This window comes from Bubalus kerabau, chromosome X (assembly GCF_029407905.1).
Source record: "Bubalus kerabau isolate K-KA32 ecotype Philippines breed swamp buffalo chromosome X, PCC_UOA_SB_1v2, whole genome shotgun sequence".
NCBI classification, from domain to species: domain Eukaryota; kingdom Metazoa; phylum Chordata; class Mammalia; order Artiodactyla; family Bovidae; genus Bubalus; species Bubalus kerabau.
The window spans coordinates 18,768,448-18,792,360 of record NC_073647.1 but is presented as its reverse complement, the minus strand read 5'-3'; the positions used below and the strand labels follow the sequence as shown (position 1 = coordinate 18,792,360).

The following is a 23,913-nucleotide window of genomic DNA, read 5'->3' as shown; positions in this document are numbered from 1 at the left end:
ACTACTGCCTCCAGCCTTCCTCCCTTCTAATCCTTTCTCCACCAATGCTGACAGAATGAATGATGTTTCTAAATCACAAGTCTAAAGCTATCCAGCTCTGTATAAAATAGTTCAAAGGCTGCCCATTGTCCTCTAGATAAAAATCTAAATTTCTTAGACTTTTTATAAAGCCTTTGAAAATCAGTTCCCTGCTTTTGTTTCCAGCGTCACTTTTTCCTGTCACAGCTTACTTTTCTTGGGGACTTAGGCCAGTGCCTGATGCCTAATAGGTGTTTAGCTAATGCTACCCAAATATTGGTGTTCATTGTATGGGTTAACTATTGTGTGCCAGGCAAGTTAGCAGTGTTTCATTTCATCCTCAGAGTAAAAACGTTAAATACACACAATAGTTATCCCTATTTACAGATGAGTAAAACTAATTAAATAGAAGTGTAAGAAAGTAATCATAATAAAGAACATTTTTTTCAGAAAAAAATCAAACTCCTCTGTCATAATACAGCTTTCATTTTTCTGCGGCCCCTGCCAGTCTTTGTCAGTATGCATCCAGACTTGCTTCATTCCCTTGGGCAAGTTATATGTGACCACAGCATAACAAGAACAGTCCAGACTGACATGATCTCACATCACTATTCACATTGTGTTAATGTACAGAAATCCTTCCTTTGTGTATACAACACTTCATGCAGGAGAGACAGAAGAGCTCCAATTGCTCTGTTTTTCTTTCTGTTTTGAAATTCTATGTCTTTTGGGATGGGGATGTCAGCAAAGAGCTACAGAAAACTGTGATAGAATTGAATGTACAAGAAACAACGTGTCTCATGGGAGCCAGTGTCATTGGTTAATTTATTTTTTCTAAATGTCATGTAGATGTATTTTCCAGCAATCTGTCCCCAGGGAAGACCTTGGTTGAATTCAACTGTTAATCCTATTTACAGAATGCAGCTCATGCATGCACTATATTCTTGCATTGTTAAGTGATCTTAGACATATGTAGTGGATTACCATAATGACACACAATCAGGTGAATATGAGATATCTGATTTTCTCTACAAAAATATATCAGTGTTCATATTGTCACTCAGGATCCTGCCATGTGGTCTTTCCTTCATTTTTCTTACAAATACCCATTGTGCAAAAATGGATGCTTTTTAAAGGATAGAGGTCCTAAGCATGAATTGTCAGAATAAAATGATACCGCCTTGTAAGGAATTCTCACCGTTGTATACTCCAATAAAAAGAATGCATAGTTCTGCTCCATAATCAAATACATTGAAATTTCAAGTAGAGTTTCATTTGATGATTTATTGTGAGCTTACTATGTCCAAAGCACTTTGCTAGGCACTGCCCTAGATACTTATAAATATCCCCTTTTCATGCCTTCCAGACAGACAGAGAGATCTTGTGTACATATAAGAATGAGTGTGAAAGAGCAAAGGAAATAAAGAGAAGCTTTCAACAAGCAGACCCATCATATAAATGAAAATTTACTACACTGAAAATTGGGATACCTGCCAGTGGGGATTTATTCTTTTTTTTTTTTTTTCCTCTGTGGGATATATAGGCAAAAAATGAGCTCCCAGATAGCTGATAAGGAAATGATCTACTTCTCTATTTACAAACTGTTTGAGGGAAGAAACAGGGACTTTCTATACGTCCAGCCCTGCACAAACCTGCTGGGGATGTTGTGAGAGTTATGACTGTGTCAGCTTTTCCAGGGTTTCTGTCTCTACTGCGGAGATTTGGCAGACACCTCAGACAAATTTTATGTCTCTTAAATCTTGCTCAAGATAGACTTGGCTTTTAGATTTATATGTACAAAAAAAAAAAGCGCGAAGTGTTTACCAGTTTGACATTTTTGAAGATCAAAACAGACTCTGTTTTTTAAAAAAGTTCAGCACACACCTCAGTTTAGTCTACAGAAAGGGCTAATTGATTTTGCTGTTTGTTTCAAACAGCTGAAATGTTTACTTTCTAGAAGTGGCAACTGATCATATGTCTAAAGATTTATATGCCAGGACCCAGTGTTGCGTCCTCTTTTTCTTGCCTGCAAAGTCTCAAGTTTTGCTATAATCCTCATTGTCCTTTTTTTGCCTTTACTGATACATAGTAGAAGGGGCTGTAGGCTGGGAGGTCTGGGGACAGATATTGGCAATCTAGGAGAAAAATAAAAGATGGTTTTTGTTAGCTCCTCCCTGTCCTGCTTTTTGGTTCTCAGTTTTTCAATGGTCCCTTAAGCATGATAGTGATAGGTGAGACTAGGAACTGGAGAACTTTCCATGACTCCATTAATAAGGCTGGTCCAAATATATCAGGCAGGGAGAGCACAAATACAAGTCTGGCTGTAATTCAGAACAGTTGAAACACTGTGTAGAGAATATTACATAAACAACATGGCTTCAGTAGTGAACTGTGAAGACAACTTTGGGGAAATCCCTAGTCAGGGCCCTTCTCATCCACTCCAGCTGCTCTTCTTAGCCAGCAACAACTGCCACTAAGAGCTTCCTGGGATCGAAACTGTCCCACAGTTAGGCCCCATAATATGCCCTTCTACCATTGTGATTACTTTGGTCACATAATATTCTAATTTTCACCTTTCAAGAGATGCTTAGTTCGAATTTAAGGAGCACTTGATATTCAAGCTTATTTACTCAATAGACATTTAAGCACATATACAGGACCAGGCCTTTTGCCAAGTGCTAGGAATACAGTGATGAATTAGAAGTTGTCCCTGGCTGCCCTTAAGGAGCTCACAGTCAAGTTGGGAAGACAGACAGGCAAACCAATCATTTTATTACAATAACAAAGGTGCTCAGAGAAAGAGCTATGTTATAAGGTATCCTGGGAACGTGATGGAGGAAATTACAGCTAGGGGTGGGCTCCTTACAGACCAGAGTCTAACTGTGCTGAATCACAAGATGAGTGGGCATTGCCTAGAATCTTGGTGGACAAAGGGGTGGTGGGAAAGAATTCCAGAAAGACGGAACACAGCACATGCAAAACAGTCACATGTGTACAAATGAATTGTTCAGAAAAAGGTGAGATATTGTGTATGAGTCACTGAGAGTGTAGAAGAGGGCACAGGATAAGGATCTGGGAAGGTTTCTTGTGGCCAGTTGGTGAAGGAAGTTTGTTAAGGAGCTTGACCTTTATCCTATAAACAGGGATGAGCCAGCACAGGGTTTTAAATGGAGGCATAACATGATTCGATTGGGGGATGGGCTTTATGGGGAAAAAACTGGAGACAGAAAGTCCACCTTTTGACTTGGGAAGTGATTAGGGAAGGCAGTCTGAGAGACCTGCTCTAATCACTTGCCCCTATTCAGGAATGCCATCTCCACTAGGTTGTTCACTGTACAAGGATCACTGTGAATAATCATTTCCTTCTACACGCAGGACAGAGCTTCCTGCACACCTTCACGTGTTGCTTAGCTGAATATTCATTCTTTCCAACTCAAACCAGTGGTCCCAGTAGTAACTGGGGCTTGATACTCATGAAGGAAATCAGAGTTTCAAAGCATAGCTGCTAGTTTAAAAAACCATCTGAGGCTTATTTATTGCTTACTGAGTCAGTGGGTCTGAGGGAGAGAAAAGGACAGAGGGTAAAGAGGTGCCTGTTTAAGAAACGGACTGCAAGTAACACATGAAGAAATGACTGCAGTGGTCTAGTTGTCTTGAGTTGAAAAATAATTTGAGAACATCTAGTTACAGACAGACAAAAAATGGGCAGCACCCTTGGAAATCCCTAAAGGCCACACTGAAATAAGGAAAGTAGAAGATATAAGGGCCAGAAGTACATGAGTATAAAATAAATGCACGATGAAGAGAACTGTGCCCAAAGGGTCCTATCTAGCCAATCAGTTTTGGAGCATATTATTTCTCTGACTCAGATACTATAAATGGCTTCCCATCATCCATAGGATGAGGTCCAAACTCTTTAGCCTGGCATTCAATACTTTCTGCGGTTTGGCTCCAACCTGCCTTTCCCGTCTTCATACTTCTGTCCTAACAGAACTTATCTGGCCAGCCAGTTACCCTCTCAGACACTGCTTTGGCTTTCCCTCATCTACACTGTGAGCCCTCTCAGGGTAGCGATTATATTTCTAACTGAATCTGCCACAGTGCCTGGCACAGTGTATTGCATGTAGTAGGCACCCAACCAGGTGGCGCTAGTGTTAAAAACCTGCCTGCCGATGCAGGAGACTTAAGAGATGCAGGTTTGATCCCTGGGTCCGGAAGATCCCCTGGAGAAGGGCATGGCGACCCACTAGTATTCTTGCCTGGAGAATCCCATGGACAGGGGAGCCTGGTGGGCTACAGTCCATAGGGTCACAAAGAGTAGGACATGACTGAGCGACTTCACACACACACACACACACACACACACACACACACACACACAAATATATCTATGGGTTGAGTATTGTTCCTCACCCCCGCCATTCTTTTCAATTTCTCTACTTGTAGTTCACTCAGTCATGTCTGACTCTTTGTGACCCTGTACTGCGACTGCAGCACGCCAGGCTTCCCTGTCCTTCACCATCTCCCGGAGCTTGCTCAAACTCATGTCCATTGAGTCAGTGATGCCATCCAGCCATCTCATCCTCTGTCATCCCCTTCTCCTGCCTTCAATCTTTCCCAGCATCAGGGTCTTTTCTAATGAGTTGGCCCTTTACATCAGGTGGCCAAAGTATTGGAGCTTCAGCTTCAGCACCAGTCCTTCTAATGAATATTCAGGACTGATTTCCTTTAGGATGGACTGGTTGGATCTCTTTGCTGTCCAAGGGTCTCTCAAGAGTCTTCTCCAACAGTACAGTTCAAAAGTATCAGTTCTTCGGCACTCAGCCTTCTTTATGGTCCAACTCTCACATCCATACATGACTACTGGCAAAATCATAGCTTTGACTAGATGGACCTTACTACTATGGACTTAATATCCTCTCTACTAAAAATGGCAACTGAGACACTAAATGTAAGGGGTCAGTTTTCAATAAACTAACTGTAAAATTTTTATTTTGAAATAATTTTAAATATAGAAAAAATATTTATAAAAGAATCATAAAATTTAGAGAACAGGTGAGGGCACTGAAGGAGGCTTCCCAGAAAAGGGACACCCTGGTTACTGTCTTAAAGACTAAGTCATTATTGATGTACAGCAAAAGACAAAGAGAAGAAGAAGATTTTTTAAAAAGTCATATAAGGACTGTCACGTATCATTCACTCAGATTCACCAATTTTTAACATTTTACCGTATTTGATTTATGCTTCGACATATAAATATGGTTATTTTGTTCTGAAACATTTGAAGTTGAAAAAGCTGTACCCTTTACCTACCCTTCTCCTTTTTCCCTCAACCTTTTATGATGAAAAAATTAAGTATATAGAAAAATTGAAAGAATTACACAGTGAATACCCATATAGCCACCATTCAAATTCTAGAATTAGCACTTCATTTGCTTTATCACCTTTTTCTCCATCTGTCCATCTTTTTATGCATTTCAGATTGGGTTGCTGACAGCTATATTATTCTAAGTTCTTCAGTATGTGTATCATTAACTAGATGAACAAACTATTTTATGTTCTGAAGTCAAGCTGTTCTTCCAATTATACCTGTGTTTACTGTGTTGCAAAACTTCTGGTCTACCTGTGGATCTTAGATCTGTTTGGCCATGGGACACAGGTCTCTGACGCACTTTTGGATGATGTCCCTCCAGTTCACCTAGTACAGTGCCAGACACGCATTCCATAAACACCACTTGACACTGATGAGCAGAGACAGAGCTAGAGCTAGGGGAAGAGTCACAATAAAACTAGAATTAACTAAGGGAGGAGAGGTGTCTATGCACAGAGGGCCATGAGTGAATGAAATAGAAGCTGGAGCTTGAAGAATTGGGGAAAGATGGGGGCCTTAGACCACCTGGTACTTTCAGCAGTACTTTTATGTGCTGCTTTCCAACCCTCTTTAGAAGGAGAGATTCCAGGAAACTAGGGACAATTGCTGCTCAGCAGAGTACATGACAAGTTTCCTTGCTACTACTTAGGCACCACCAATTAGTATAATCATGTCACTTCATGAATATGCTAATCTACAGCAAGACTCAGCTTAGTTTTAGAGAGTATGGATGGGCCACTGAAAACCTCTTTCAAACTAAATCTGTGCTACAGGCCAAAGAGTACTTGAGTTCAATGAACCCTAGTTTCCTTTCTCTTTATAACCTTTCCTTTCTTGCTCTGTTGCTTATGAATACAAGTACAGCTCTAATATGCATTTATTGAATTATTACGTTGTGCCAAGCACTGTGCTAGTTGCTACCACACCATTAACACTTTCCAACAACCCAGTGAGTAAGTACTACTTCTTTCCCCATTTGCCAGATAAGAAAACTTGAGACTCAATGTGGTTAAGTACCTTGTCCATAAGCCAGAATTTAAGAAACTCAGGTTTGTCAGACTGCTGAGCCCAGTAGTGTTAACCACATTGTTGGATAAAATTTTTGTTTTAATTGTCTATCCAGTATAAATGTAAGGAGATTTACATTTACTGTATTGACTCAGAAAGTCCAATTGAATCACTGAATTAAGAAGGAATTCAGTCATTCAGACTTTAATCATTAGACTGTTGGTATAGGAATGGATTCAGATTGCTTGAGTTCAAATCCTAGATCTATCGCTTAGCAGTTGGGTGACTGCAAGCAAGTTACTTAACATCAGTAAGCCTCAGTTTCCTTGCCTATAAACTTAGGATGATAATACATACCATATAGTTGTGTCGTGAGGAGTGATTGAAAAAATAAAGTATCATGCCATGTTTGGAATGCAGTAGGTACTTTGCATAATTTAGATCACTTCCTTCCTTCTTCCCTTTAGGGACCAGACCACTTACCTGTAGCTTTCATTTGAGGAAAACAAACTGCTCCTGAAACATTTTTTGAAGAGAAACGTTCTGAAAAGGAATATTGGGCTGACTATTCCCAAGGCACATTTGCCCAGTGAGTAAAGACAGTTGCCCGGCTCTAATGTGAAGCATGTTTCAAAAAAAGCTAGAAACATGAATTCTTAGGAGAGTTGGGGTGGCCCATCTCTCTGCTTCCTGAAGATTAGGGCCAAATTGTGACATCATCTATTTTGTTGCTAGACTAAATTTCATAATTCGCATAGAGTATTAGACCTGGGATATTGGTAATCCTACCCCAATCATTTCAAAGAAAGCAGGCTGAGTTAAAAAGAGGATAAGAGACTTGACCAAGGTCAAACAGTGAGAACAAATTGGAGAATGCAGTTTTACCAATTCCTACTTAGTGCTGTACTATGGTTCATTGTGGGCTCTCAGGCAGGTGAAAGCAAGGCTTGATGTGTGCTCTTTGCAGGAGCTTGAACTGATTGGACTCTCAGGGTTTGGTACAAGTTTGATTGATTCAGAAAACACGAAGCATTGGTCGAGTTCAGATCGATTCACTAGTTGTTACTGCTTTCAAGCTATTAACAGTTCCATTTTGTTGGGATTTAGAAAACGAGTGTTGTTTCTTCTTGTTTAGGTTCATGGTTTGGTTCAAGTTTCATTGTTATTTGAAATCTTGCACTGGAATTTTTGTTTTTGATAAAAGTACTCAGTATCCAAGGTGGTTAACAACAGGAATTCATTTGAAAAGATCAGTCGGGCATGGTGACGGTTGCCGAGAAGGAGCTCAAGTGGATTAGGGAACCACTAGTGTTTATGTTCTGGAGACTGAAATTAGGATAATGGAAACATTGCAATGGGCTTTGATGTATATGTTTGTCTATTTGTTTTTATCAGGATTCTCTGATGCTTTAATTTCCATTCTTGCTAACATGGGTTGAAACTGCTGCCTTCTACCCTAGTTTATTGCCTTTGGGGACGTACTATCAGTCATGTTCTAGACATGATCCTCACCTTTTGACAAAAGATCATCTTTCCTGGCCTTTCCCCTTTACTTTGAATGGGCCTTCTGAGGAACTTGGGAAATATGAATTTCAAGCTTACATGCGTGCAACAATTCAGTTGCAATGCCCAATGGCAGATCAGCTTGGTTCTGAAGTACTACCTTTGTTCCTTTCTTACCAGTGTGTATTTTAAAGTCTCAGGCCAGCTTCCTTTGCTGTAACTGAAGTTGGGCTGACAACTTTATTAGTGACCAGCCATGCCACAGATGTGTTAGTCACTGAGTTGTATCCAAGTCTTTGCAACCCCATGGAGCATAGCCCACCAGGCTCCTCTGTCCTTGGAATTCTCCAGGCAAGAATCACTGGTGGAGGGTTGCAATGATGAGGCCCCTTAGAGAACTGTGTTCTACCCGCCTGGCTTTCCAAATGCCAAAGGAAAGTTCTGGTGCCAGGTCTACCAGTGCTTTTTCAAGCTCTTGACTGTTTACCTAAGCAGTTGGAAGGCTAAGATTACAGCTATGGTAGTAAAAGGGCCATTTCTAGTACCTCAGAAGGCAAGCACTTTCTAGGAGGTGAGGTTTTGGATGATTCTAGCAAGTGTTTTTCTGCATAGGGGGAAAAAAGCTCTCACTTCAGATTCTTTTACTCTCCTTCCCTCCTCTCTCTTCTCCTCTACTTATCCATTTTCCCCATTGATTTAATATAGAATTTGGATACATATTTTACTGAAATTTTCAGTATTGGCAATGACATTTAAGGGGGCAATTAGAGAAAACAAAGTTGTCTTTCTTCTCACAGGAAGTAGGCTAGGTACTTGTTTGAGTTCACCGATGGCATTGGAGGGGGCCCAGGGAAGCTGCCATCTGATATTTCTGCTATACTCCCACCTTTCATTGGGCTGCTTCAGATTTGGCCCATGTGGACAGACACATACTTTGGAAACCACCATACAGATGAAAATCAGGACATGTGGGATTTGGCTGAACCATAGGCCCCTAGACGTTGCCTGGATTGTTGGCCACCCTAGGACTTCATGTACTAAAACTGTGTCCCAACTGAAGCCAGCTGGTCCCTGTATATATAGTATCAAAGCAGCTTGGAGCCTCATAAAGCATGACTTTGGAGTTTTACCTTGTGGATTTAGATAATCAACCTGAATCCTTTTCCACACACTGGGCAGTAAGGATGTATCGGGTTAATAGGAAGATTTAACAAAAGGAGATGCTCGTTGTCTAGTAACTTTCATTCCAGATGGGACATAATACTAGACCTTACCAAAAACTTGACTGACTTTTTAGAAAGGAAAGAAGGGATTAGAAGGCTTCTGTCTCTTTAATAAACTTTTGATGTATTATATATCAGATATTAAAGTTTTTCTTTTCAAAAAATTTTCTCCTGTGGAATTTTAAGAGCAAACACTAGTTCCTTCTACTTTTAAAATTAGAAGAGTTGGATAATGTTTCATGAAAGTATATTGGTCCTTTCTTTTTATTTTCCTTATATGATAGAGGTGTCTCATTTCAGTCATTTAGGCAAGGTTTGTCTCAGGGTATAATAATAATAATCCCATACAATTTTATAGTCCTTTACAGTTTACAAAAGCATTCTCATAACTATTATTTCATTAACTCTTCATAGCAATCCTATGTGCAGAATGGGTACAACTATGTACAATTGATAAAATAAGGGAACTTATCCTGCAAGAAGTTAAATGACTTGCCCATGGTAACACAGCTAGAAAGTTGTAGAACTGGAACTTGAACTCAGGTTTCCTGATACTCAACCCCAGTACTCCTCCAGTTGTGTCGTGTTTTCTTCCTGAGACTGTCTCCTTTTTCTTCCTACTCATGATTCTTTTTGCAATAAGTTTAAAAAAAGGTGCCTCAGTTTAGCAGATGAGTAAATTAAAGCACTTATAAAGTGCCTTCTTCAAGATCACCTGTGGAGAGATTCCTGCACCTAGCTCCTAGCTTCTCACGTGGAATATAACTGAACTATTTTTAGGTATAGATATTGTTTTTCAATGTTAACTATATGCACAAAAGTTGTGTAATCCATTGATTATAGGTATGAAAGCTGCACCTGGGGAATGGGACTAAGGATGGTTGGCTTAAAATAATTAGCTTCTTGCCTTTTTGTTAAGAGATGTCATGTTCAGTATAATTTAATTTCTTTATACTTCCTTTGCTTCCAGACTTTTAAATACAATTCTTTAGGGAAAATTAGCAAATATTCATTCTGAATGTTGATTTCTCAGGCACAAGGGTGGCTGGAGGAAAAAGAAAGCAGAGGGGTGACTTTCCATGCTCTATAAGAGTGGGCAGGCATTATTTTGTTTAGGGCTGTGAGCTAAGATTCCTTCTAAGGCATGCAAATCGTAAAGTTCTGATTTGTCAACTGCATGCTGTTTCTTTAGGCACTGATGTATGAAATCCCGAACGAATTCTCCGATGAACATACTGCTAATTGCTTCTCCACCTGCTCTCCAACCTCCGCCACCCCACCCCCTCCACTCCCAATTCAGCCTATAAGTGTCCGTCATTGGAGATGGATGGTGACACATGCAGTAATAGCAATTCATAAAAGCCAGTTCCAGCCCTTGTCTTCAAGGCTCCTGGATTTTCCACTGCCTGCTTTTGTGTAAGTGAAGTGGATGGAAGTGCTACTGGCATCGGAATCCACCTCCCTATGCTCCGTTGCTAGAGCTCAGTTGCTCGGCTGAAGCTAAGCTAAACAGAAGCATCGGATCTGAGCTGAATTGTAGCTGTTTTTTTTTTTTTTCCCTCAATGGGGAGGTGGGTTAGGGGTAGTGTGTAGTGGGGGTTTGGGGTGCTTTGGCTTTTCTTTTTGTGAAGAGAAGCGGTTAAGGCAAGAATAACTCACGGTAGCATATACAACGTGAAACAGTTCCCTGAAGAGTGTCACGATGTTCCTAGTCCAATATTCAGGTATAGTATGTTTTATTTCATCTGAAAATTGTCTTTTGTTTCAAAGTGCATTCCTTTCTTATTTTGCCTCCAGTTCAACTGTACTGAAGGACAAATAAGGTTCTAATGAGCTAAACAAAATAGCTGCATAACATACGCCTGCCCCTAGCTATAATGTTTGTAGCAGATTGCTATGTAAGATCTGGGTTCTCTGTTAAATTGGTAGTCCCGATCCCTTAATTGTGCATGCTTCTCTGCTGTATTCTTGTATTGAATTTCTCAAGTCTTATGTCTGCAACTGGTAGTCTGTGATCTAGCCTAGAGTGTTTGCACAGAAGACAGTGCTTTGGAAGCAAAAAGCAATTTTTAAAACACTTAGTATGTTGTGTTTCTCTTGAGTTTATTAACTCTATTTGTTAATTGGTTGTCTAGATTTGAGATATAGTTAAGAGTAAGTAAATTTCAAATAGGAAGCATTCCAGAATACATTTGTTTGGTAAATTTATTTTTATTTTATTAACTCAGATTGATAAACATTATATATTATTGTTGTTTGTTCTCCTGGTAGAAAAAAAGTGCTGGAAAGAGCAAGGCTAAACATGCCAGCTCCAAACCATCTGTATTGTAAAATATCATTGGACCAGAAGTGTTCTTTAAGTATTCTCTTAAGCTTTCAGAAACATATTGGTCCATAATAACGAAGAACTTAGAGACTGATCAGGTATTGGTGAATGTTGTTTGAAAGGCTTCTTATATAGCACTTAATCAGAAAGGATCCTCTCAAATAAAAAAGCCTTGAGAAAGTTTCACTTTCTTGCCGAGCAGAACAGAAGCTTAGTTTCTACAACCACATGTTTTGATAAGTTTCAATATCATTTATTGTCAAGGGCTTACACCTCCATTCTTGCTTTATTGTCCTTAAAATATTGTGCTCCTGTGCTTAAGAGCTAAAAGATCATGTTCTGTTTTGATACGTGGTTTGACAGTTGATTTCGCTCCTCATTAATTGGACAGCATGCAGATGATGTGGAGAAGTGAGTGAGTGACAATATTTCAAGGTTACGCTGAAGAGCATACAGTGAACCTTAGTGCCTGGACCAACAGCTGCTGAATTGAATTGTCTGCAATTAAAGCAACAGCAGGTTTGTGTAGTCTCCCTGCAGCCCGTTTATTTGAATTTATAGCTTCAGTTTCTTCTTTGAGTAGCGGTTGGTTTGTTTCACTAAGTGTTGGAGAGTTGTGCTTGTTGGATGTTTTCTCCATACTCTAATGCATGCTTGACTCCAGAAGAGCCGTCTCTGTACCTTTTTAATGTGTGAAGTTGTTGAGGTTTTTCTCTTTGGATGAAAACCAGACACTATCTCGTTTTCTCCACTGCAAAACTAAATAGATATATTTTCATGGAAAATACTGCTTTATTCAATAAATAGAGATTTCTCATGGATCTGTGTTACTGGTTTAAATTTCAGGCAGTGAAAAATGCTGGAAAATGTTATGTTACTGGAATTTCTATATCTGGAAAGAACTTCTCTATGCTAATAAAAATGTTTATGTTAAAAAAATAGTGACATTATCTCTTTGCCATCTCTGAATTCCAGGGTGACCTAATGAATAATATCAAAGCTAACTAGGTGGCTTTTATGACTGAATTGTAATTGTATACTAATAGTGAATACTTGCTTCATTTCATCATGGTTTTTTACTCTGTTAAAAAAACAACTTATAATTACTATATAGTTGTTGGTTATTGATTCATAGGGGATATAATGTAAAACATTTACACAATTATTTTACATATACTTGATCAATCTTTTCTCATAACCACCCTGTGTGAAGTCAAGTGGCATAATGATCTCCATTTTAGAGGTAAGAAAACTGGGACTTAGAGGATAAGGAACTGGCCTGACATCTCACATCTAACAAGTGGCAGAGCCCAGACTCAGTGGTTAATTGATGTGATTCAAGAACCTGTGCTTTTTCTCACCCTTATACTAGGCTGCCTCTCAGTTGATGGATCCAGGGTAAATTTGACTTAAGCTACTATTCAAGAAGACTAAATTCAGTCATTTACTTAAAAAAAATGTTATCTGATAGAACTCTAGAGATTTTGTCAGAGCTATTTTTAGCCCAACATTTATTTTAATATGTGAGTGCTTTCCAGATTAATTTTATAGATTATGTGGAAAAACATTAGTGTTTTGATTAATTTATATACATCAATATGAATGAAGGTAGAGCCTTGTAAAGTTATTGAGAAGTAAAATGTTGTCCAATTGAAAAGGTTAGTGTGGGATATTTTCCTTCTAAAACAAGCTCATTTGTTTTTAATATTTCTGCTCTACAAACATATACAATTGTTTTGGTAAAAGTATGTGTATACTTTAAAATATACTGGCCAAGTATGAAGGGCTTATGTTTTAAAATTTGAGTATTTTATCCAGGTCAATAGAAAGGATATACAGCTGGCTCAGTTTCACACTTTTCTTTCTATTTTTATCATCTATCCATCCATGTATGTATGTATGTAAAATGGATGAATTTTCTCATCTTTTAAAATTCCCAAATGGTTTCTCAATTTTAAATTCATTCATTTAAAGGGGAAAAAAACACAGGTTCTATCCCACTGAAAGGAATACTGTTTAAAACTGTGTTATCACTTCAGCAGAAAAACCCAGATACTTGGGTAGTCGTACTAGTGTTCTGGTAAAACATTCTTTAAAACCTCTTCAGGAAACATTCTTGAAACACTCATTCTTTGACCTGAATTTGTTAGAGACTGTGCCATGTACTGGGGAAATGGCTGGATGCTCACATCATAGATAACTCTTCCTCAGCATTTGACGATGAATATTTGAGAATGTTGTCAAGAAAATGAGTCAGAAAAAAAAGAAAAGAAAATGAGTCAGAGATAGGGCACGGATTGTTATGACCTGTTTATGAGACTTTCAGAAAGATGGTAATAGAAATATTGTCTCAGCTACCATGTAATTAGAATTTATCCTTATCTAAGATATCTTTCTACTTTAACATATCTTAAAGCTATATGATTTCCTTCTAGCAAAAAGGAAAAGAGGATAATATAAAGCTCCTTTATCATTACTTAAATGGAATCTGACTCTTAAAGAAAATACAGGAGGGAACTTGAGGGAATGGGTGAAGGTTAGAGGGAAAACTAGGCATGTGACTGGAAGCACCATGTTAAACTTGGTTTCAGGTGGTGAATTTCCTGTGCAGTCAGAAGCTCTGGCTAACACCTCTCAATCCATTCCACTTTCTGGAAATGTGTACCTTAAACATAAACGAAAAAGACCTTATTAGGATTTTTAAAGAAACTGATTTTTTTTTTCATTGGTGAAAAAAAGTCTTTCATCTGCAAAATAATCATTTCCCCCCCTGCTGTTTGAGGCCAAGAAAAATTAGAGAGGGAATAGATTTCTAGGTTCTGGCTGTTTAGGCTGGTTATCTGGTGGATCTTTCCCTTCAGTATACCTTTGAGTGTGCTTTAGGGACGTGTAAGGCAGGTCTTATGAATGGGCGTATAAGGTTAGTTTACACCAGCCAGTATTATGCTGGTGTTGACTTGCACTAGCTTACTTAAGGGGAAGCACTAAGAATATTTACAAGTTGAAAAATTTAGCCATATCTGTCTTTTTCCAACAAGGACTTAAGATACTCATTTTAAGCAATATTAAGGTCTGCTGCCTAAGCAGGATAGTGTACTGCAGATGTCCCCTGGGCTGCTAAACTATACTGATCACCACCCCTTAGATATAACACTGAGGCCTTCAAGGGTTATTGAACACTGAATACAGCACAAGTAAGTGTGTCTTTCACTGATACATACACAGGATAATTCTAGCTAACATTTATTGAGTGCTTACTATGTGCCAGGCCATGTTATAAACACCTTATATGTATGAACTCATCAACCTTCACAGCATTCCTATGAGGTAGGTGATATTATTTCCATTTTAAGGGTAGAAAAAATGGGACACAGAATTTAAGTAACTTGCCTACAGATTGCACAATTACTAAGCAGCAGAATCAAGATTCAATAACAGGAAGTCTGACTCCAGAGCTTATACCCTTAATTACTATGCAATATGTTGTATATCTTAAAAGGCGCTTCATTGAAGAAGCTCACTTGTGTGCCGCCCATAGAAGGTACCCCATTGTCCAAACCTTCAGAAGTCTTAGATGGTGTAGAACTGTCTGCTCACCAGACTGCAAGAATTATACTTTCCTTCTGACCCTAATTGCTGTTACTTTCTATTGCCAAAGTCATGATGGATCATTGTATTCCCAACAGCATCTACACACTGCCTCTACTCATGCTCTTTCTTCAGAATTTCAGCTTTAAGAAGTCTCTTTCATATTCTGTTGCTTCTATCTTGATTTCCAGATTTTTTCAAGAACAAACATTGTCAACCAGAGTACAGTTTTTCTTTATGGAGCCAAATGACCAAATCATAGCACATCTTCCCAGCATCCACTCTCTCCCCACTCCATTTTATGCCCAACTGTTAGTGTTCTTCCTAAATGCAGATCTTATCATATCACTACTCTCCTCAAATACATTCCGAAGGATTTTTTTTTTTCCCAGACAGGCATTCAGTGCCATCCATGGTCTTGTCCCTGTTACCCAGAATGCGTCTATACCCCTATCTCCCACTACACTGCTGCTGCTGCTGCTAAGTCGCTTCAGTCGTGTCTGATTCTGTGTGACCCCATAGACGGAAGCCCACCAGGCTCCCCCGTCCATGGGATTCTCCAGGCAAGAACACTGGAGTGGGTTGCCATTTCCTTCTCCAATGCATCAAAGTGAAAAGTGAAAGTGAAGTCGCTCAGTCGTGTCCGACCCTCAGCGACCCCATGGATTGCAGCCCACCAGGCTCCTCCGTCCATGGGATTTTCCAGGCAAGAGTACTGGAGTGGGGTGCCATTGCCTTCTCCATCCCACAACACAACCTTCTCTAAATCCTACTCACTAGCCGCTCTAGATCACTTGTAGGTCACCAGGTATGCTCCAGATTTTCAAGCTCCTGTGCTTTTTTTCATGTTGTTCTCTACATTTTAACTGCCATTGTTCTACCTTGCCTGTAGCTCCAGAGCTACTCAACATTTAAGGTTCAGCTGAAATGACACCTGCTACTATATTTATTTTTGGTCTTTCTTCCTCCCCTAATTGAATTCCTTTAAGTTAAAAACCTTATTTTACTAATCTCTTAGCATATAGTCTAGTACCTTGTACATACTTAGCATTTACATGCAGTATTTAGATCTTCAGAAATTACACCACCAAGCTTTCCCCAGGGCCTGAGAGTTCCAGAAACTGAATGGCTATATAGTTTCTGTCATGCATAGATATTATGGAATATTCTGTTCAAAAAATTTGTTTCTAGTGTGTGTCTTCTTGATTTTTCTCTCTGTATTTATCCTTGCTTGGATCTACTACACCTTGAAATCTCCTTCTTTTTGCCTTTGTGGAACAGTTTTCACTTTTGTAGAGAGACAAGAGCTTGCCTGTGTACACATATTAATACTTTCCCATCCAAGTAAATGAAGCAGAGTGTGTAAACCAATCATTGGAATTTTTGATGCATAATCACAATGTTTCTCAAAATGTGGTTTGAGGACTGCCCATGTCAGCATTACCTAGGACACGTGTCTAATATGCAAATTCCTAGATGCTCGTTCCAGACCTATTGAATCACTCTATGAATTATCTGCATTTAGCAAACTCCACAGATGATGCTTCTGTACAACTGAATTTTGAAGACCATTGTCCAAAGTCAAAAGTAAAATGTTCAGTCCTAATCTATATTCTCTGTAGATACAAGCATTAATTAGTTGTGGGAAAGCTATCATTGAAAATGGTTTGAATTATTTGGTCTAAACTCAAAGTCTTGACCTTGTTGTGTCTAGCCCAGTGCTGTCCAATAGAGCTTTCTGTGATGATGAAATAACCTCTGTCTTTACCATCCAACACATGTGTCTATTGAGCAGTGAAGTGTGGCTGCTGAAACTAAGGAGCTGAATTTTTAAATTTTACATAACTGTAATTAAACTGAAATTTTAAATACTTACATGTGGCTATTGCATGCAGTGTTGGAAGTGCAACTTGAGAACGCTTGGCTATCTAGATGGAATAATCCTCTTAAGGGTCTCAAAGGCTACAGTGATCACTGTATAGATCAGAAATCAAGCAGGAACATTGTTTCCTTTGACACATGGGACATTGCATTTCTTTTTTTATGAATTGCTTAAATATTTTTAATGTCCTAAAGTGGATTATCCTCAGAAGTGATTTAACAAATTATGATCTCAATTAAACTTAAATGAGATCTACATTCTACACTTCTATCAGTGCTATTTTTCTATTCATATTGGCTTACTATTGACAGTTAACTGTTAAGCCTTGATGTCTAGGGATAAGAAAGTAGAGTTAATCAGAAGAAAGAGCTCCTGACTCCAGTGTTTAGGTCATAGACACTCTTTATACATTTTAGCTCTCCTAGACCCTTTAAATATCCTCTTTTGGGTTGATCAGCCCCTTAGCCACTCATTACCCATTACTTTTCAGCTTCCATTTCTTTCTCTGACAAATCTTCTTTGAACCAGTAATGTACCCCTTTCAGGATGATTTCATTAGTTAAATAGCACTGATACTTTGGAAGAAGTGAATCAGAAATGGATTGCAGCCTCTACATAAAGAGACAGAAATCTAGGCACTCTGTTTTGTTATTGGGTGAAGTTCATCATGTGTATTAGTTATACTTGGTGGCTTTCTAAAAAGAACCCTGTGTCAAAATCTATAGTACTGAGAAAAAAAAAAAAAACACATAGGTAAAATAATGTACTGACTATCGCTGTCTGTGAAAACTATATGATAAATAATTAGGCCTGCTTGACCTGCCCTCTGTTGCCTAGATCCCAGTTCTTTGTACTCTTTTCAGTTGCTAAAATTTTAGCACATCCTGAAATTCCCTTTTCTCCTTTCACATTTTTCACTTTCTTTAGCTGTGCTTTCTGTTTGCAATGGACAGGAGACCACCACCCCCCCTTTTTTTGTACCATTCAAACTCATTCTCAGCATCTATTGTTGTATCCAGCCTCGCTGAACTGCCTAGAGCAGTTCAAAACGGGTGTTTTAAAGTGCCACTCAGGGCCACCCTGGAGCACTCTGCAAATAGGTTCTTTTGTTTTGAGGACTAAAGAGATAGTGCCATAGCTACCGTTTGGAGAGAAATGCATAAAGACAAACTCCATTTGAAACTAAAGGAAAATTTTAACCCCTTGCCTCTCACTTCCCCAAAACTACATCTCCAATTTTCAGTGACATTTTTACATTGGTCTAGGAAGCTAGACATTTCAATTTTCAATGACAAAGTTCACTCTAATCAGAATGCTTCATAATTTAAACCAGAGTAAAGAAGAAGGAAAATACATTTTAAAGGTATGTTATAGGACTCTGCTAGTATCTTTTAATAAGTTATTTCATTTAATCTTCATTAGCCCTCTCGGTAAATGTTGGTTGTCCTTCTTACCCAAGGCTACTGTTGTTTAGTCACTCAGTTCTGTCTGACTCTTTTGCGACTCCGTGGACTGTAGCTCAGCAGCCTTCTCTGTCCATGGGATTTCCCAGGCAAGAATCCTGGAGTGGGTTTCCATTTCCTCCTCTGGGGGATCTTCCCGATCCTGGGATCCAACTCATGTCTCCTGCATCAGCAGGCAGATTCCTTACCACTGAGCCACCAGGGAAGCCCCACCCAAGGCTATATACCACTAACTTTTCTATAGCTGTGTGTCCAGACTCTGAAGTCTGTTGCTTTTTACTTAGATATATACTTAGATTCCTAAGTATATAGGAATCTCTTTGTGTATGTGTATGTGTGAGCGAAGAGAGAAAGAGAGAGAAGGACAGAGCAAGAGAGACAGAGAGACATACACACAGAAACACATATACACACAGAGAAGGTTTTAGTATAGAAGATTTTAGTAGAACAAGGTAAAGAAAATGCTCCCTGTGTTAACTGTCTACCAAACAGAGATTGGGATGTACCCAGTTAAAGCTCTGATGAAGAGGTTGTAAAGAAAACCATTTTTAGATTCTTTATAGACTTTACTCATTTCCATTCCCATCCCCTATTCTAGACTAAATATGGTTGGCATTTTCCTAAACACTGCTTTTTGGTTTGGAGGTGGGGTAGGAACTACAAGTAACTACAGCTCTAGTATGCTTTCCTGAGTCAGGGAAACTTGCCCAGCTTCTTCAGTGGAAGTTGTACAATCTGTGTTTACCTAAAGTTTTTGAAGAGTGTAAATATTATAAAATAATTGTAACAATCTATATTTAATAAAAATTCAGACTATTCTGGGAAAATTTTTCGGCAACATATTACATTTTTGTCCTGGTTATAAATAACACACACATAGATCGTCATTAAAAGTAAGTTTGATTCATGCTCTTTAAAGTCTACAGGTGATAGGAGATAGTAAACTAAATTAAGAGTGTGCAATTGATATGGCATTTTAAAAGCCAATATGGTTTTGAGTAACTGACATAGATATGGGCAAATAACTTCTTAGAGCAAAGTAGTGAGAATCCCTTTTTAATTGGTAATAAGACTGTGCCCAAGTTTCCATTCTCTGGAATTGAGATGCTTGAAATGGAAAAGAGCAATTGAAATGCTTAAGGGATCTAGGGAGAGTGGTTTATGTGGGTGGGATACAAAGTAAATACAATAAAGACAGCTTGAGTAGTTGGTGAATATTGGTGCTCATGGCTATTTTGAGTGGTGTGAGCAATAAAGAGCTCAATCTGGCAGAAAAGGGATAAGCCCAGGCAGAAATATGACCATTGGAGAAATGAACCTGGGATTCTAGTAATATCTTTCCCCCTCCCAAATAGTGTTCCTGAGTGCCCTACCCATGGGCCTCATGAGGCTTTTAATGAGAAAGGAAAGAAATGGTCTGGGGAGAAGTGTTCTGGAGGAATTAAAGTGACAAGACCATGATTATTTTGTCAAATATTTACAGCTATTTAAAATGAAAAGAACCCCCACTTTACAAGAAACTTTCCAGAACATTTCCTTTGCTGGCCTGACGTCAAGCTCAGATGAAGTACAAGCTGTAAAGAAGAACCTCACTCTAACATGGAATATGATCCAAGGCAATACCCTTTTTGGAACTTCTCCGTCGGGATTTCTGACTGGAAGTAACAGAAGGGCTATGTTAGAACGTTAGAACACAGTATCAAGACGTGAACCCTGAGGTTGGGATTTATCGTAAGGCTCTGGTGTACTAGCTGGGCACTAAGTACAAATTCATTACAGATGTTTTCCATTTGAGATTTTTGATATAGAGTTTTTGTGTATGCCTAGGATGTCAGTGAGCCAGGATAATTCACTGCTTAGCTAGCACCTACTCTTATGTGTTACCGATACTTGACCAATCCAGTGCAAGAAGTACTTAACTTGAACCTGTTCAGCCGTTTCTGATCCTACGTTACTATTGGTATAGCCTTCCGGGATATTAAACTGCCCCTTGCTGTTGTGAAACAGATGATGCATAAGCAGATTTTCTGTTTGTATCTGAACTTCTCTTTTTTAATATCAAATCATTCCCAGTAGCTCTAAAATGTGGTTTTAAATCTAGATCATAATGGACCACCTGACAAATGATTCCACTTTATGATCCCAAGTTAAAGGTATTGACAGAGAGAAAAGCATTGCAGAATGGAGTGCCAGTGTCTTATGGCACTTGTGGACTTAGGCCAAAATATTTGAAAACTTCAGCCAAAGGGTTCATTCTGAAGCCTTGCAAGCAACTTCTAAAAATCAGCAGACTGCACATTCCATATCTGGTGAAAAAAACAGAGGAGGCTGGGAAAAGAGAAAAGACAGAGTCCCAGATAATTTGTATTAATAATTATTATTATTATTATTAAGTACAATGGAGGATCCAGTACTTACTGATATTTATAGAGTGCTACCCTTAAAGCTGTAGACTACAAAAAGAATAATCTAATAAACAGGCCTATTGCTAAATGATTCTAACTATAAGAAATAGCCTAACCCACAATATCAAGTTTTATAATTTCATAGGAAATCACTATTGGGATTTATGAGTCTAGTGGGAATATTTAGTACTTATTTATTCCTGGCTAATGAGGAAGTGATTAACCATGAGAAGAAATGTTTACAGATGAATATTCAAAATATATGCATTTTAATAGAACCTTGGGCTTATAAGAAACCTTAAAGGCTATCCAGTCACATCTCCCGTCTCCAATACATACATACATATGCAGTCTGTTGTGTGAACCATCTACTCCATTCTCAAGTGATCATCCAGCTTATGCTTGGATATTTCCTAAAATTTGGCACTTTCCACTATGAGGCAGCATACTGATCTTTGAATAGCTTCAGTTATTGAATATTTGCATAAATAACCCCAAATCTCTCCCTGCAGCCTCCACCCATTGCTCCTACTGTTAGGCCTCGTGTACAAACTACAACATGAATTGAGCCCTCTGGAGTTGTATTCCATGGTGGCCCTGATTCTTCTTACCCTTTGGAGCATGCACCAAACCACCTTACCCTGCTTCCATATGGTAACCATTCAAAAGTTGGAAAATAATCATGTGCTTCCCAAGTGACTAATTTTTTGTTAACAGCTTTATTGGGGTATAATTTACATAGCATGTAATTCACCTGTTTTTATTTAATGATCTTTAGTATATTCAAAGTTATACAACCATCATTAAAATTCAATTTTATAAAATTTAATTTTATAACATTTTTATTATCCCCCAAATAAATAAAGTCTGAGGGTTAACCACTATCGCCCCTTCCCGTCATTCCCCTCAGTGCAAGACAACCACTAATCTACTGTGTCACTATGAATTTGCCTATTCTGGATATTACATATGAATGGAATCATGAAACCTGTGTCCTTTTACATTTGATTTCTTTCACTTAGCATAATATTTTAAAGTTCATCCATTTTATAGCATGTATCATGACTTCCTTTTTATAACAGCATACTATTCCATTGTATTGCTATAACACATTTTGTTTTTTCATGAGTTGATGGACATTTACATCACTTCAACTCTTTAGCTTTTGTGAATAACGCTGTTATAACCATTCATGTATTTTTTTTGTGTGTGGACATATGTGTTTATTTCTTTCAGTATGTACCCAGAAGTCATATGGTAACTCTCCATCTGACTTTTTGAAGAGCCCTCAAAATCACTTTCCAAAGTAGCCACACTATTTTTTAAATCCCACCAACAATGAATAAGGATTCCAGTTTCTCCACAATCTTGTCAGTGTTTATTGTCTGCTAATAATAAGCAACTATTCTAATAGGTGAGAAGTGGTATCTTGTGGCTTTTCAAATATTTTCTACCATTCTGTAGACTGTCTTTTCACTTTCATGATGATAGCATTTCCAATTCCAATGAAGCAAATTTATCCATTTTTTTTTTCTTTTATAACTTCTGTTTTGCTGTCACATATAAGAAACCATTGCCTAACTCAAGGTCAAAAAGATTTACTCCTGTTTCCTTCTAAGAGTTTTACATTTTCAGCCCTTACATATAGGTCTGTGATCCATTTTTAGTTAATTGTTGTGTGTGATGTGAGGTCAGGGATCACCTTATTCTTTTGCGTGTGGATATCCAGTTGCCCCAGTGCCGTTTGTTGAAAAGACTATTCTTTTTCCATTGCATGATCTTAGCACACTTGTGAAAAATCAATGGGTGGTAAGCATAAGGGTTTAGTTTTGGACACTCAGTTCTGTTCCATTGTTCTACATGCCTGTACATATGCCAGACTGTCTTGATTACTGTAGCTTTGTAGTCGTTTTTGAAATTGGGAAATGAGAGTCTTCCAACTTTGTTCTTTTTTTTTTTTTAAGATTGTTTTGGTTATTCTGCATCTCTTACATTTTTATATGAATTTTAGAATTTGTGTGTCAATTTCCTTAAAAAAGAAAAAAAGCCAACTTGGGCTTTGAAAAGGATTGCATTGAATCCATAGTGTGAATGATTTTCTAAAGGCACAAACCTCACTTAAAATGAGACCCCATAAGGAGTGGCTCTATACACAAAGTGAGACCGCTACAGAAATAAAGCTTATACCTTTTATTGATACAACTAACTTTTGGTTTCTCAAGTAGCCAGAATCTACATGGTGTAAATATATAATACAAGACAACCAAATGAAATGCCCTGTTCAGTGACAAACATATCTCTTACTTTTGACTGAGGTTAGTCCCATCTAAGGCTGAGCACTGAAGAATTGATGCTTTCGATTTTTGGTGCTGGAGAAGACTCTTGAGAGTCCCTTGGACTACGAGGATATCAAAACAGTCAATCCTAAAGAAAATTAACCCTGAGTATTCATTGGAAGGATTGATGCTAAAGCTGAAGCTCCAATACTTTGGCCACCTGATGTGAAGAACCAACTCATTTTAAAAGATCCTGATGCTGGGAAAGATTAAGGGCAGGAGAAGTAGAGGATGAGATGGTTGGATAGCATCACTGACTCAGTGGACATGAGCTTGAGCAAACTCCGAGAGATAGTGACAAATGGGAGCCTGGTGTGCTGCACTCCATGAGGTCGCAAAAGTCAGCCTTGACTTAACAACTGAAAAACAACAACTGCAAGTCCTATCTAAGTGAAGAAACCAAGAAATAGAGTTGAAGGAGAGAATTACCTAACTCAGAGATGATTTCATTTCATTCAGCCCCATCCTGGAGTGCAGGCATGTATGTGAGTGTGTGTGTACTTGTGTGTACGTGTGTCAGTGTCAATGTGGTGGTGAGTGGCTGTGTATGTGAACTCTATGCATGTTTCTGTTTTTTTTTTCGTTTTATGAGTTTTATTTTTTTATTATTTTTTTTGTGCACAAATATGTACATATCGGTATGTATTTGTGGTTTTTCTGTTTTGCTTTTATTTTTGAACCCTAGCAACAATACCTTTTGATAATGGAATAGAGTGTTTTAAATAAGATTTTGGCCTTTCATCCTTTTAGCTGAGCTTATTGAGATTTCAGAGTTACACTTGAATTTGGC

The 23,913-nt window shown here is 38.4% G+C and overlaps 1 protein-coding gene across 16 annotated transcripts in view; it reads left to right on the top strand.

The window, feature by feature from the left end:
* Window positions 1-23,913, top strand: part of ENOX2 (ecto-NOX disulfide-thiol exchanger 2) — a 295,795-nt gene that overhangs the window by 7,604 nt on the left and 264,278 nt on the right. For 2 of the 16 annotated variants that reach the window (XM_055564068.1, XM_055564067.1), the window contains exons 1-2: window positions 10,161-10,847; window positions 11,841-11,968. The exons of 5 other annotated variants lie outside the window; for them this stretch is intronic. Coding sequence is in view for 4 of the 11 variants with exons in the window: in XM_055564074.1 (XP_055420049.1) it covers window positions 10,826-10,847 (22 nt within the window). In the remaining 7 variants the exon portion in view is untranslated. Of the gene's footprint in view, window positions 1-6,917; window positions 6,987-10,150; window positions 10,848-11,812; window positions 11,969-23,913 lie in introns of those variants that run through there. 9 more of the 16 variants (XR_008708214.1, XM_055564063.1, XM_055564069.1 and 6 more) reach the window with 8 other exon arrangements.